This window comes from Pollachius pollachius (assembly GCF_949987615.1).
Source record: "Pollachius pollachius genome assembly, chromosome: 1".
Lineage (NCBI taxonomy): Eukaryota > Metazoa > Chordata > Actinopteri > Gadiformes > Gadidae > Pollachius > Pollachius pollachius.
The window spans coordinates 45673115-45687673 of record NC_136934.1 but is presented as its reverse complement, the minus strand read 5'-3'; the positions used below and the strand labels follow the sequence as shown (position 1 = coordinate 45687673).

Here is a 14559-nt window from a genome sequence, read left to right as displayed (position 1 = left end):
TTCGTTCTCTGAACAACCGCGCATGTGTCCCCTCCCCTCAATTCTGCCACCTGCCAGCCGCTCCTCAATTATCGGTCCCTTTGAACCCTCCTCAACTTCATCTCTGAGTGAAGGGTTATATAAGGGTGCAGGGATATCGATAATAAGCTTTTACTCCAGAAGTAGGAGAATGTTTGGCCACTTAGATGACCGGTTTCCTAGGATCCTACCAGCCTACCTTGCTAGGTCTTTCCCTCCCTTTCTCAAATAAGCCTATCATAAAGCCTTTTGCCCTAATGGGTTGTGTGTGTGTGTGTGTGTGTGTGTGTGTGTGTGTGTGTGTGTGTGTGTGTGTGTGTGTGCGTGCGTGAGTGCATGTGTGCGTGCGTGCATGCATGTGTGTGTGTGCGTGTGTGTGTGTCTGTGCCTGGGGGCGTTTGTAACATCAGTTGTCGTTAATGCTTTAGGGTATCTAACACCATAAAAAGGATGAAATAAGTGAGTGTAACAAGTACAACCTTACCTCAACAGTAAGGGGGCTGCACTATCCCTGTGTTAGCCACAGCCCTCATGTTGCTGGTAGCTGGAAACCACAAGCTAGGTGACGCTGTACTGACGGGTAATTCTACCTATTCTGTTTACTGTGAAAAGACACTGTGGCTGTACAGTGGAACGATGACTCCTTCAAAGTAAGAGCATAGTGGAGGTCACAGCTCCTCCGAGGTGTTCTGCCCACTGAAAGTTCAACCATGATCATCTTGTGAGACACTGTCCCCTTGTCAGGGTGAATACTGTACTATGTATAGATATACCTATGTCTGAGTGGGTCGCTGTATGGTGGCTTGCAGAATGACAGGTGACCTCAACAAGTCTTGGAGTCTTGAGTGGAAAACATAAGCAATAAACTGTACAAATGTATGTATTGCAAAAAGCGAATTACACGCCTTAGCGTGATGAAATTGAGCTACAAAACCTTGCAACCGTGTACTTCTACTGGTGAGCTATCTTTGCCAGGTCCCTTCTTACCATAGATTTGAATCTCAAGGGACTTCCTGGTTAAAGGTTCAATAAAATAAAAAAGGACAAATGTTGGGCTTGTGACACGCTGGGAACCGACTGGATAACCAAGGGCCAAAGACAGATATGAAGATGCTTTCTGCTCGATAATCAATGGAACCATCAGGAAATGATCTCTCTCTCGCAGAGGAGGGACTGAGAAGATAGAGGAGGAAACCGACCTGTCCTTTCCTCACCACAGCACCAAACACAAGTCACTTCAGTGCTGAGGCGGCTCACTGCTCTCCACACAGGACCGCTGGAGTCACTCGCACACACTGGTGAGTCTCTCTTTCAGAAACTTCTGTCTCTAACATTCCGCACGCAGACACCACCAGCTGCTCACACCACACTCCCCAACTGCTTCTTCTCGCTCTTATTAGTTTCCTGGGACTCAAATGTTTTTTTGCACTTTGCAAATATGTTTGTGCACTGTGTTTGGGTCGGGGTCAGACGTCTACGCACACCTGGGGAAGCCCCTGTGCTAAGCCAAGTGGTGTCTTATACTGGAGATGATGCACCCAGAGTCCCCTTCACACCTGTAGATGTGCTCATACAGCTCGTCTTTACTTTGCCACGCTCTCGTGTGATGTCTTGCAAAACCTTGACAGAAAACAATCAAAGGACCCCTCTTCATTCACTCAGAGACGTTGTCGACCAATCAACAGTTTGTACGCTTCACGCTGACGTTTGACCCTTGACTTCCTATTGGGTTTGTTCTGAGAGAACTGACTGAACCTGCCTTCCAATATGATGGGAAATGTAGATGTATGTTTGATAAGTTCTGTTGCTGCTTTGAGTGATAAATGTAAAGCACTGAACAGAGTCATGGGGATGCTGAGCGCAGATTCCTCCAATCAAATGGTTGCTTGTTCAATTTCCTATTGTCATCCATTGTTGGTGAGCATGGCACATAAAACTGCTCCACATAACGTCACTACAGGGCAGGCGTGCATATCGGAGTGGCAAACATATATTTATTATATTATTATAATAATTAATTATATTATTTTTTACCATATTAGTATAGATATCGATAGATCAGAGGGTTCTGCAGTATTTAAAGGAATATTTCAAATGGAACAAGAGAGCTTCCGGCACTTTCCTTCCTTCATTTGAGTTTAAATTTACGTTTACATTTATGAGCAAATTTCATTTCAGCCAAATTGACTTTCAATGAGCAGAAAATTATCGAAGAAGCTCCAACTTTGTAATAATGGGACTACTATATTTGATCAATTAAAGTGCTAAACATAATGGAACCTTATTTGTGATGGCCGCTGTTGAATCTTTACACAATCATAAAGGTGATGGCAAATGTGTGAATGATTACTTCATACAAATTGTAAAATATCTTCTAATGTCTTTATATATAAATATATATATACAGAAATATATACATATATATATATTCTCTCTTCACACTTCTCACATTTTCTATTGTGACATTTATTGGGACAATATATGGCGTTAAATGCAATCTGATGGCTTGCAACTGCAAGTTAATTTATGCTCAGTTTTGATCATAATTACTCCCAACATTTGCTAGTGAAAAATTGATCAAAAACAAAACAGGGTTTCACAACTGCGGGTTGTTTGCTATTTACCTTTACCCGAGTTGCACTCATGTTGTGGATTTGAAGCGCCTCTTGTGCGAAGGTAGTACAGTCATTAGTCATGGTTTCATATACAGTCAAGAGGTTGTGGCTGCATAGTGCGTATAACTGTAGAATATCAAAGACTCAGGGCATTGCTTCAGTGCTGCCACACAGCATTACAAGGAAAACCGTGTTGATCAACGTTTTTCCACAGAACTGAAAGACAGAAGGTGTGCTATTCACACACAGGCGTTGAAAGAAAAATAAGAGGTAAAAAATGAAATTTTTACATGCAATTTGTGTCAACATAGACATATATTATTCTTACACCTGCCAGAAAGAACAATTTAATGATTCTTGTCATCCTTACAATAAGAGGAAACAACAAGCAAAAACATGGTGAGTTACAAACCAAAAGTGTCAAATATTCACCTTATACTCAATATGTGGTTTTCGTGTTGATACACGAGTACAGTTAATGTTAATGGAAAAAAAATCCCCCACACCTTATCACTTGTTCACACTGATATCCACCACTGCTGAGAATCCGCCATCATGGAGAAACGACACGGCTAATTTTCCATCTGCATAAGAGCAGTGAAACCAATGATCTCAAATGATTATCTGCCGGTACAGAAACCAAGCTGTTTATCAAATGTTCTTGAATCCTTGGGAGACTCAAACCTTCCTAGCATTCTGGAGGAGAACAGTATTCTCTTCAGCGGTCTCGCTCAAGACCTATACTATGAGTTTGCACGTCCTTGCACTTCAAAATAGTACTTTAAATCGTGTAGCATTTTATCCCTGCTATCTTTGTTTTATATGGGAATGGGTTAACCTAACAATTGTTAGAGCTTGGCACTTGGTTCTATGAACATCCTTACTGTACCGACAGCGATTTATTGTTGTTTCTCCTTCTTCTGATAAATGTATTTATTGTAAGTCGCTCTGGATAAAAGTGTCTGCTGATGCCCTAAATATGTTAATAAGTTACCTGGACCCTTTATTGACTTGTCCAAAGCTTGGCCTCCGTTGATCAGAGTATTGTTTTGAATAAGTTACTTGCCCTGGGTTTTGATGCTTATAACTGGTTTAATTAATTTCTTACTGTTAGAACGCAAAGTGTGATCACTGATTGAGTTAAATTACCTCAGGTCTCATTACATAACAATCCTAATATTGTAATATTCATATTTACATGGATAGTCTGCCTTAGATGGGATCCAGAAATCCTAAGTTTGCATTAAACTCTGAAAAGACACACACTAGTTCACACAGTGTTTATCAACAATTACACTATTAATGGTTATTGGATCAATATTGTTCCACCCTGCAAATACAGTGGTAGGCATAAGTTTAGGCACCCATGCTAAAGTTGACAAAAAATTAAAATACAGGGTGCATAAGTATAGATACCCCTATGTTAAATTCTTATAGAGGCAGGCAGATTTTTAAAGGCCAGTAATGTGGTGATGTGGAGCTATTTTAATTCCAAACGCCTAGGTGAAAGGCCATAGTATCCTGGATCCATGAAATAACTTTACTTTTAAAAATAAAAATCTGCCTGCCTCTATTGGAATTTAACATACGGGTGTCTATACTTATGCATCCTGTATTTCAATGGAGAACATCAATTTAATTACAACACATCATTCATTCACAAAGAAAATTGGTGTCCTTATAGGTTGGATTTTTCCTCATTTGTTTAATTAATGCATTAAGATCAATTTCCAAAAAATGTTTTTTTATTCCTCTTTTTAGTCAACTTTAGCATGGGTGCCCAAACTTATGTATACCACTGTATCTAGGAAAAGGACTGTACAGCAAGGAGTCTTACCAAACTCATGTTGAAAATCTAGCTCATAAACTAAATACTAAAATGTGTTTACTATACAGAAAAAAGGCTTGACAGGAAAATAATAACACTTTGGACATAATATGCTGCTGCCTAATCTCTTAAATCTTCACATACTATCTAACAAACTGTCATGAGAATTATTACACAAGACCGATTGCACACCCACAACTCTGAACTATTTCAGCATTAGTTGTCTCACCACAGGAAGGTTGTTGGTACAATACCAGGCTCCGACCTAGCCAAGCGTTTGAGTGTCCCAGAGCAAGACACCTTGCTCCCATTCATAACCCACATCGTATTAATGGGTGAATGTGAGGCATGAATTGATATGTGCCTAGGTCTGAAAAGCTGCTATGTAAATGAAATCCGTTTAACCCAATTAAAATGGCACCCACATAACAACTCATGTTACGGGTTATGCACCTGATCTCTGGAAGGAGATAGGGGAATTCAGAATCTTCCATTACTCATAAATGTAAGGGTCTTTCAATTAGTGTCTAGCTGATAATCTTGATGTGCGCCTGTCTTGCAACAGAGATTTCGATCTCGGCGAGACTTCCTGGTAAAATAAAGCCAAACCAAAAAACGGAAAAAAAGCAAACGCATCATAGAAGATGATAGAATTATGATCTTCATCATGTCGTGACATTCACCTGAATTACCAGAGTGCGTTCTTCCCAATGTCGTCAGTATCACATTAAGATCCCAGCGCCCCTCTCGTCTGTACCCTCCACCAGGACGTCCCCCCCAAAGAGATGATCCGCCTGGAGCCCCACTACCCCTCCCCTCTCCTGGAGCGGGCCGCCACCCTCCGCCGTGCCGGCTCCCTGTGTGACGTCGTCTTCTCCCTGGAGGGCCAGACCTTCGGGGCCCACCGCCTGGTGCTGGCCTGCACCAGCCCCACGCTGGCCCCCCGGCTCCTGCAGGAGGGCCCGGCGGACCGCCCGCTCCGCTGCACGCTGGACTTCTGCTCCCCCCGCACCTTCCAGCAGGTGCTGGACTACAGCTACGGCCAGGCCCTGGCCGTGCCCCTAGGGGACCTGGGGCCCTTGCGCACCACCGCGGGGCTCCTGGGGATGAGGCCCCTGGAGGAGCAGTGCCGCAGTCTCCTAGGGAGCTTGGACTACAGGGCAGCGGAGGTCAGACGGGGGTTAGAGCAGCCGGAGGAGTCGAGGGCGGGGCCAGACCGACGGCGGGAGGGAGTGCCGTGCCGAGGGGAGACGGGACGGAGGGACTCCCCTGCTGAGGGGGAGATGGGGAGGGAGGAAGAGGAGGAAAGCAGCTGCCCTCCCACGTCTTCTCCGCCACCTCCCTCTGATACACCTCAAGGCCAAACGAGCGTGGTTCTGTCCAGGAAGCAGGCGCTCCCGTTGTCCCCGCCGGCGGGCCCCTACTCCAGGGACAGCGTTATCAGGGCCTCCTCGCCCTGTTCCCCGTGGGCCTCCGTCACCAGCCATCCTGCTTGGGCCTCCGCCAACCACTGGCAACATATGACCCTGAGGCTGATGGCTCAGCGCTACTCTGACCTGGTGGCCGAGCGCCAACACCCCTTCCCCCAGGGGCCTCAGTCCGGGCTCCTGGGCCAAAGGGCCCCTGACTTAGCCAATGTTCAGTCACAACGCCCCCCTGATCTGGAGGACATTGTCCGGCGAGACCTGAAGAGAATGGGTGCAGCGAGCGACAGCTGTGAGTCCAGGTGAATACACTTGGTGATGTTATGATGGTATGATTGAATGATAAGCTAGTGTCGATTGGTCTGATCGCCCTTTCCAGTTCAGATTATTCAGTGTCGAGAGGAAGATGTGACTCACAGGTGTTCTAGCCAACAACTCTACTGAACACCTCTACTCTACTACTCTACCCTAATTAATACTTTCATTGTTCATTTTACCACATTGATTATATAACAAAATTTATTTATATTTAGTCACTGACTTATTGGAAAGTTTGAATGTCTTTCGTTAACCAATCAGGTTAAGTCTCACGTATGCCCCCGTTCTCTTTCACCTCTGAACCCGAGATGACGATCGATCATTCTATCAGATTAGATCAATATCATGAATCATGACTTCAGATAAAACTTACTATGATAATCTTAACATTGAAACCCAATTCTCATATTCTCCCTCATACGGTCCACCGTAGTAACATTTAAAGGGAACCACCCTCGTCTTCTCCCTTCCATTGAAAACATAACAACACTCCCACGGCGGCGTTTCACTACTGATGCGCTACCAGGGCTACGTCAGATCACTACGAACACGCACAAAAAACACGACCCACACTGTCGCACATCGACGGAGCCGTAGGCCTACGCTTTTCTCCGTCAAAACGAGGCCGGGTTCTACTGCCTCGAGAGACATCCTGCCCGTGTGTGTGATCTGCCTGAGCCTCGCACAGAAAGACCTATAAATACTCTGTGGCGAAGGACACAGAGGAAGTAGAGAATGATAAGAGATGAACGGTGGAGGCCTGCGCTCTAACTGGTTGTTTCTGCCGCTCAAAGCAACCAAAAACCAAATATCGAGAGTAAAAACGCTGTTGTTTTCCCGCAGGTACTTTAAGAGAATTCCCGGCGCTCAGCACGTCTTTGTAAACCCCCATCATGCATCCCTGCTGACGGAGAGGTGTACCGCTTCCTCAGGTAAAAGCACCACCCACACATCCTGGAACTGCAGCACCACCCTGAACATCATCAACACCACCCTGGATACACTGGTCCGACACCATCCTCAGAGTGACTTATTCAATAAGATGTGAGGGAGTATAATGAAAAAGTCAAAAAGCCGTGTCTATATGCGTGTCGATTTTAATTTAAAATCTAAAAAAAAAGATTGATTAGGTCTCCAAGAATTGTGGGTTTTTCGTGGCATTCTGCAAGACAGCACACAGCGACCCACTAATGAGATACAATTCTATACAATTTAAAATAATTTAAGAAGATAGTATGATTTCTGGGTGCAACTTATCTGCTGTTTCTAGCTCGGCAACGCAGAGGAAGCAGCTAATGAGGGCTGTGGTTAGAGGAGCAGAGTGCAGGCTGAGCAGCATTGTGGTTACTATACATACAGCCGTAGTACAGTATGTGCTTCAATGCGCCGTGGTTAGGCACGACACAGTCAGAGGACGAATGTACCATACTAATGTTAGGTTAATAGGTAGCGGTAAAAACCTGAACCGTGTATTAGTGGATGTGTGGATGTGTATGTGTGTGTGTGTGTGTGTGCGCGCGTGTGCGTGTGTGTGTGTGGGTACAATTCAAAATGAGTCTTAGTGATTCAATGTTATCTAGAAATCATTTAAAAGGCGTGGTGGTTGAACCACATGTTGTCAACCGTAACACTAATTATGCGTCTGTTCTTTGTTATTATTATGTTATTAGATTAAACTACTGAAGATATGCTACTTTGACACCTCTGTGAAAGTATGATAATTTTTAGAGGCTGTGTTGTATAATAAATACAAATATTTTTTGGTTTGGCTTCAGCATATTATATAATAATAATAGTTAGGATAAAGTATTATTATTATTATTATTTTTATTATTGTAATTATAATTATTATTGTCATCAATTGTCTTAGCATTAATTGTGCATTGATTTTATCATATTAAAAAATGTTGGGTTAAAGTGAAGACACCCCTTAACTCTTTTCATTCCTGTTGAATGAAACAGTTTAAGCCTGAATACAAACTGGAAACTAGTCTGATTAGTCTAGTTCGTTCTAGGTCTTGGCCAGGAGACTTTTCTGTTAAATGATCTCACCCTCAGCTTCACACCTTTTTAGGATGACACCGTTTCCTTGCAGATGTCAAGTCGTGCACAGGAAGTACATCCTTTAAAGGGGACATAATACGAAAACATCACTTTTCCTTGGATTTGGGGTGTTGTTTTGGGTATCTGGTGCTCCCACACGCATACACACTTTGAAATAAATCTGTACATGATTTTTTGAGTGAGATATGCATTTCTGAAAGTACCCCGCCTACAGTTACCAAACAAGCGAGTCAGTTTCGGCGCCTACTACTACCTAGGAAGCAGTCACATTAGAATATTACCAACCACTTCCCCACCCCCCTCCAATCAGAGCATATATACGATTTTGTAGACCAGCAGACGAGCGCTTGGCAGAGATGTTCGCGCATTTCAGAAGCAGGGAGATTCCATACAATAAAAGATGTTTAAATGTTTGCCCTGTGAATGCCTGGCAGTGGGTCCGGCGGAGCTGCCGGACTGCCTGCATCCGGGAGTACAATCCCTTTCTCCTTCATGTCGCGGTTCAATCTGAACTTCAGAGAGTCAAAGCCAAAGTTTTTTTCCCCCAATTCTTCTGAACCATTCCCGAGATAACCCCCACTTCGAGTCTTTACTTGTTGTGGAAGTACCAGAAACGTCAGACGCAGTCTTTATGATTCATAATTTCATCGGGCGATGATAGCTTTTGGCCATGATATTAGATATTATATAATATAGATACCTATATATTATATTATTATTATTATTATTATTATTATTATATTATATTATGTAGATTAAGAGCTCAGGGAGTCCACATCCGGCAACAATCACTTCTCCTCCATGCTGTGGTTTACTCGGGCAGCTCATTTGTATGCAATGGGCAGCAGCTAATTTGCATCAAAGCTACAGACACCAGAAAAAGCACAACATCATAGGTTTGGGCCGCCACTGCTCACCGGCTGCCGCGTCTCGCTCTGAACATCATTCTGAACATTATTTTTAAGTTCTTTGGTGCCGCTTTCCTATTTTAAAAAGCTTTTTCGACCAGCCGTCTTGGACACTTGGACTTCTGCTACAGCAGCCCAGCAGCCCAGCCCTGCTTGGGACCGATTTTATTTGGCCCGCGCCTTACCCACTGTATATATTATTGTTTTCCGCCATCAGCGCTCGGAATCTGCGCTCGCTCTCATTGAATATTATTTATTGGTGCACTTCCATTCCTGACCCTAGAATAACATTGTGATACATTGATGGTAGGGTGGCGCTGTTGAGCTCCTATCCTGTTCAGCCGCCTCCCACATATTTGACTAAATATACTGAAAATTTTAAATTTTGGCCCACGAGCCTCCCCACGATTACATTTTGGCCCTCCACTGGGAAGAATTTGGGCCCCCCTGTGCTACAGGATCCATCGCCGTAACCTGGTCGAAGGTACGGTTGCGTTGGCCCTCACTCTGACCGGACCGCTGCCTTCCTTTTGAGTCAACCCAGCTCCCATCTGGCGGACGTCTTTCATCGCCGCTCAGTTGAGGCCACCATCCACCTCCAACAGAGTTTGCTTCTTCACAGCCTCGGCCATGGCTCCGCCAGCTTTTTCCCCAAATGCCTCCTTCCGCTGAACTCATCGCCACACTAAAGAATTCTCCCTCCCTCTGACCAACTCCCTCTCTCTGACCAACCGAAACTCTGATACACTCTGTTCATTCAAAAGTCAACTTAAAACCTATCTCTTCAGGACCATCTACACCATTTGACAAATCATCCTCCGCCATATTCCACTCTCTCCCGCTCTCTAAGGCCCCGTCCACACTAAGCCGATTTTTTGGCGAAGTCTTGTGCGGTTTGACCTTCCGTCCAGACGAAGCTGGCGAATCCGCTGCCCGAAACCGCACAGATTTGAAACCACCCTCGGAGGTGGTTTCAAATCTACCCGGACCTATGAAGCCCGCGGCGTCTTTGTAAACAACGGGCAGCCTTTATGCGCATGCTCGCCTCTTCTTCTCTGGATTTCTGTAGCAGAAGCAGCGCCCCTGATGGGCCTGGAATGTGTACTACATCGTTTCTACGGATCTATGCGGTTTCGCAATGACTCCGTCTTTACGGAGATATTCCTGAACCGCATAAAACGAAACCGGATCGTTTTCGCCCGTTTCGGCTCCGTGTGGACGGGGCCTTAATGTGTTGCCTATTGTTGTGGTGTTGTTTATTTTTTCCCTTTTGTTTGATTGTTTGTATGTATTCCTTTCTTATTTGTAAAGCGGCTTTGAGTATTTAGAAAAGTGCTATAAAAAACGGATCAATTATTATTATTAATTGTTATTATTATTATTATTATTATTATTATTATTATTATTATTATTCTTATTATTATCTTAAATGTGAATCCCTCAAATGACCATGTCTTGTCTACACAGCCATGGCTATTCCTCCGTTTGTAACATCATAGGTTTACATTCAGTAAAATCTACCTTTAATCATAAGCTGTGTTCCAACATGCCGGTCTATAAAGACCGGGGTAGTTCAAAGCCTAGGAAGTCAGGGCAACCAGGTTATTAAGAACACAAGCAAAGTTATAAAGTAACTCATGACTAAAGTTAATGAAGTTAGTCATGCCTTTGTTATCATTCAAGTCAAACTGAAAGGCTTGCTGAATAACTGGCGTGTGTTTTTAGGGCTCTTCAACAAGCAAACATCTGTGCACTCTCAAATTTAAAATGTTTACCACAAAACGTTTTGCTAACAAAAACACCTCAAGCCTTGACATCAACATACCTCGGCAAAATGTGAAGTGTTTCAGAAACACAAACTTCAAATCATCTTAGAAAGAAAAATGTTTGCGTTTTCAATGATCTCACCTTATGTTTGCACCATCTTAAGGCCAGAAGGGGTGAGTGGTGGGGTCATTACAATGCAATGCTCGCTGAACTTACTGCCCATATATTTCACCATTTATCCTATTAAGATAGCTAGCACTTTATTAATGTGTCTTATTTAGAAAGATAACTTTTTAATCTATTTAATTTAGATGTACTTTTATGAATTTCTCTTATTTAGATAAATTACCCTTATCAATATATATTATTTAGATATAAAGCCCTTTTATTTCTCTATATATAATGTCTTCCCAATTTAACAATTGCGCTACTTTTACCTCTTTTGTTCCAAGACCAATAGCAACACAACCAACAAACGACAATCAAAGCTGGAAATGAACCCCCAACGAGGTGTCCTCTGATTGGTCGATTAATGTACGAGAGGGCGGGAGACAGGTGAGGAGGCCACACCCAGCCTGACCTCCATGTTGTTCTTCCCAGGTGAAGCCTACCATCGCTATGTCGCTCCCCAGCCCGGAGCCAAGCCCTTCCAGTGTCTACGGTGTCCCAAGAGGTTCAGTCTGAAGCACCAGCTGGAGACTCACCACAGGGTTCACACAGGTAAAGGGCTGATTATGGTCCCACATTCACGCAACGCAAGGGGTTTACGGACCCCTTAGGTCCTTGCGTGCGCCCAGCGCCCCTGGGTTTTAGGAAGCGGTCCGCTTACTAAAACCCGACGGAGAGCCATAAAGGTTCACAACTGCGTCGAAACGTCTGCGTGTCATTGTGTTGCGTGAACGTCGATCCATAATCAGCACTTAAGGCCTCATCGTTCAATAGAGATCTGAGATGGATGCCGTCAGACTCTGTCGCCTTCATAAATGAACAGTGCATTGTATATTAATGCAGTTCATATTGCATCAGTGGGAGACAGTGTGTATCTAACATGTGGTCGGCTGTCTGAGGGTGATCGTGTGTGTGTGTGTGTGTGTGTGTGTGTGTGTGTGTGTGTGTGTGTGTGTGTGTGTGTGTGTGTGTGTGTGTGTGTCTGTGGGTGCGTGCGTGAAAAGCCTCTAACCCGTGTGTCCTCGGCAGGTGAGAAACCGTTCGAGTGCCGCCTGTGCGGCCAGCGCTCACGGGACTACTCGGCTATGATCAAACACCTGCGCACGCACGGGGGCGCGGGGCCCTACCAGTGCACCGCGTGCCGCGACTTCTGCAGCAGTCTGGCGACCATGCAGAAGCACGTGGAGCGCCACGCCCCCCAAGACTTCCCCCCCGACTGGACCATCCGGCGCACCTACCTGTACACCTCACACGTCTGAAGACACGCACGGGACTCGCGCAGAGACCCGGGGTGGGACTGGCCATGCAGAACCCTAAACTATTGAAACCGGTATCTACTTTATCCACTGGTTAAACCGGATTCTACATAACTGGAACCGTGGAGCACAACCGTCGAATTGCAAAACCAACGAACAAATGTGGTGTTGAACTTCATCCAGTAAGACCGGTTGCTTAGTTGATTTATGAAGCACGATTCAAGTTCTTTAAAGAGTGGGAAATGCAAATGCATTCAAAAAGGAAAATCAAATGAAGGGTTTAAAAACAGAAAAGGTAGAAATGTAAAATACAATTAAAGAAATGAATATTAAAGAACTAATGTTTAGCACCCGGATTTAATAGATAAAGTTGTGCTATATAAAGTTATAGGTTATGTTATCACATCAGATAATGCCCGTTGTTGTTTTTGGTGTGATTTCTTTTGGATGATTGACATTAGAAAGCTTATGTTTATTTTCCATAAATGATTTGGATGACTATAAAACATGAACTGCACTTATTGGGTCCAGCAGCAAGGTATTCAGGACTATCAGTTCGGCAGCTCTCTTTGTGGTTAGGTAGCTGATATATGATAAGTTGCCCGAACAGGATGTGAACATAGGCGCTTATTATAAAACACGTTTGTTTTATTGGTTCATTTGTTAAATCAACATCTGGATGCTACTGTAATATAATGTGTGGACAAGTTGACTCCAATACCACACACACACACACACACACACACACACACACACACACACACACACACACACACTTCTTTCCTATTCTCACAATATGTGAAAGCAGGTGGCGTTATTTTAGTGATGAGGCTCTGACGTCACTGGGGGCCACGCACCTCTGTGTAGGCGGCATCCGAGAGAAAAAGTTGAGCTGTCTTGGAAACTGGGATCGTGGATCGCGAGCTCCCTGTGAGCAGGGTTTACGCCCCCCTTTTTCCTAAGCCTCTCTACCAAAAATACATTATTATTTTAATCTCATAGTGTTTCCGGATTCCAGATGAAACAGCGGGTTCGCTGGCACTTATGGTCGACAAGCCAACTTCATAACCCACATAATAACTTCAAATTATTTTAGCCGACAGAGCAGAACGACGACGTGGCACGCCCTACTCTTCCTCTCATTGATGAGATGATACGTAGTAGCCTATCAATTGTTTTTGTCCATTACAATTTCCAAGTGTTATTTCCTAAAAACATTTTTTTTTTACAAATAAACTTTTTGACCACTTGTCTAGTTCAAATTTTGTTTTGTTTTTTGGATTCTCTTGAGCTTCATGCGTAAGAGTTATCAAAATAGTTCTGAAATTCTGGTTTTTCGAAAGGCAACATCATGAGAATGTTGGCTAGAGGTAGATCGGGTTCACTTGTAACTGGAAGGCTGCTAGTTCGATCCCCGGCTCCCCCTAGCTGAGTGTCGAGGTGTCTCTGAGCATGACACGTCACCCTGCCTCAGACGCTTACCGTACATAGCGAACCTACTTGCAAAGCATGCTCCCAAAAAATTGTTCCTCAGTAAATCATTGCTCCAAGTCTACTTTTAATAATGTGATTGTCACATTAACTATCTATAGTTTATGTAGGCTTTCAGGCTATTTTTGGTCTGTTGACATCAAATTTTGGATGATGGTGGCGATTCTAGTTGACTTTAACGTGCCATGCAATGTTAGGGCAGGGAAGCTCAGCGACCGCGTTCCTCCGTATGGTTATCGCATAACCCTGCAGGCGGCAATACGGATTGTAATCCGCGCTAAAAGACGCCTGGTCGTTAAGTAGTCTGCCCCGTGGCAGACTACATATTCTAGAACTGTTGTTGTTTTAACTCAAATGATTCCGCCAGTATCTTTCGTCGTATCTATAACAGATGCATATATGGCGAGCGGCGTTGCATCTGTGATTAACATTGCAAGTGTGTGCACAGGACAAGGGGATATGGATGGACAACGGGCGTGAGTGATGTGAAGCATATGTATATATATACACAAGTTATTGCATTGTTTTCTCAAGTCGGTGTGTGAATGTGTCTGTAAAATGCTGTAGATGTAGATCAGAAGAAGAAAAATAAGAAGAAGAGGAGGAAGAAGAAGACGGTATAAACTCCTATAAAGAGAATATAAATATATTGTACATGATAATATCAGGCTTGAAGGGGTGGTCCTACCCTAGATGAGGAAA

At 43.9% G+C, this 14559-nt stretch overlaps 1 protein-coding gene across 1 annotated transcript; it reads left to right on the top strand.

Moving 5' to 3' along the window:
* Positions 1-1275: 1275 nt before the first annotated feature.
* On the top strand, positions 1276-13615 carry zbtb32 (zinc finger and BTB domain containing 32). The gene is made up of 5 exons (XM_079757626.1): positions 1276-1316; positions 5229-6187; positions 7047-7135; positions 11543-11662; positions 12140-13615. The coding sequence occupies exons 2-5, from the start codon at positions 5247-5249 to the stop codon at positions 12367-12369; spliced, it is 1380 nt and encodes a 459-aa protein (XP_079613752.1). The 5' UTR covers positions 1276-1316; positions 5229-5246; the 3' UTR covers positions 12370-13615.
* The last annotated feature ends 944 nt before the right edge of the window (positions 13616-14559 follow it).

Excerpts from the sequence above, each read along its gene's own strand:
- zbtb32 (XM_079757626.1), top strand. The coding sequence starts at position 5,247 with ATGATCCGCCTGGAGCCCCACTACCCCTCCCCTCTCCTGGAGCGGGCC. Across the intron at positions 7,136-11,542 it reads GAGGTGTACCGCTTCCTCAG|GTGAAGCCTACCATCGCTAT; the intron begins GTAAAAGCACCA and ends TGTTCTTCCCAG. Across the intron at positions 11,663-12,139 it reads TCACCACAGGGTTCACACAG|GTGAGAAACCGTTCGAGTGC; the intron begins GTAAAGGGCTGA and ends TGTCCTCGGCAG.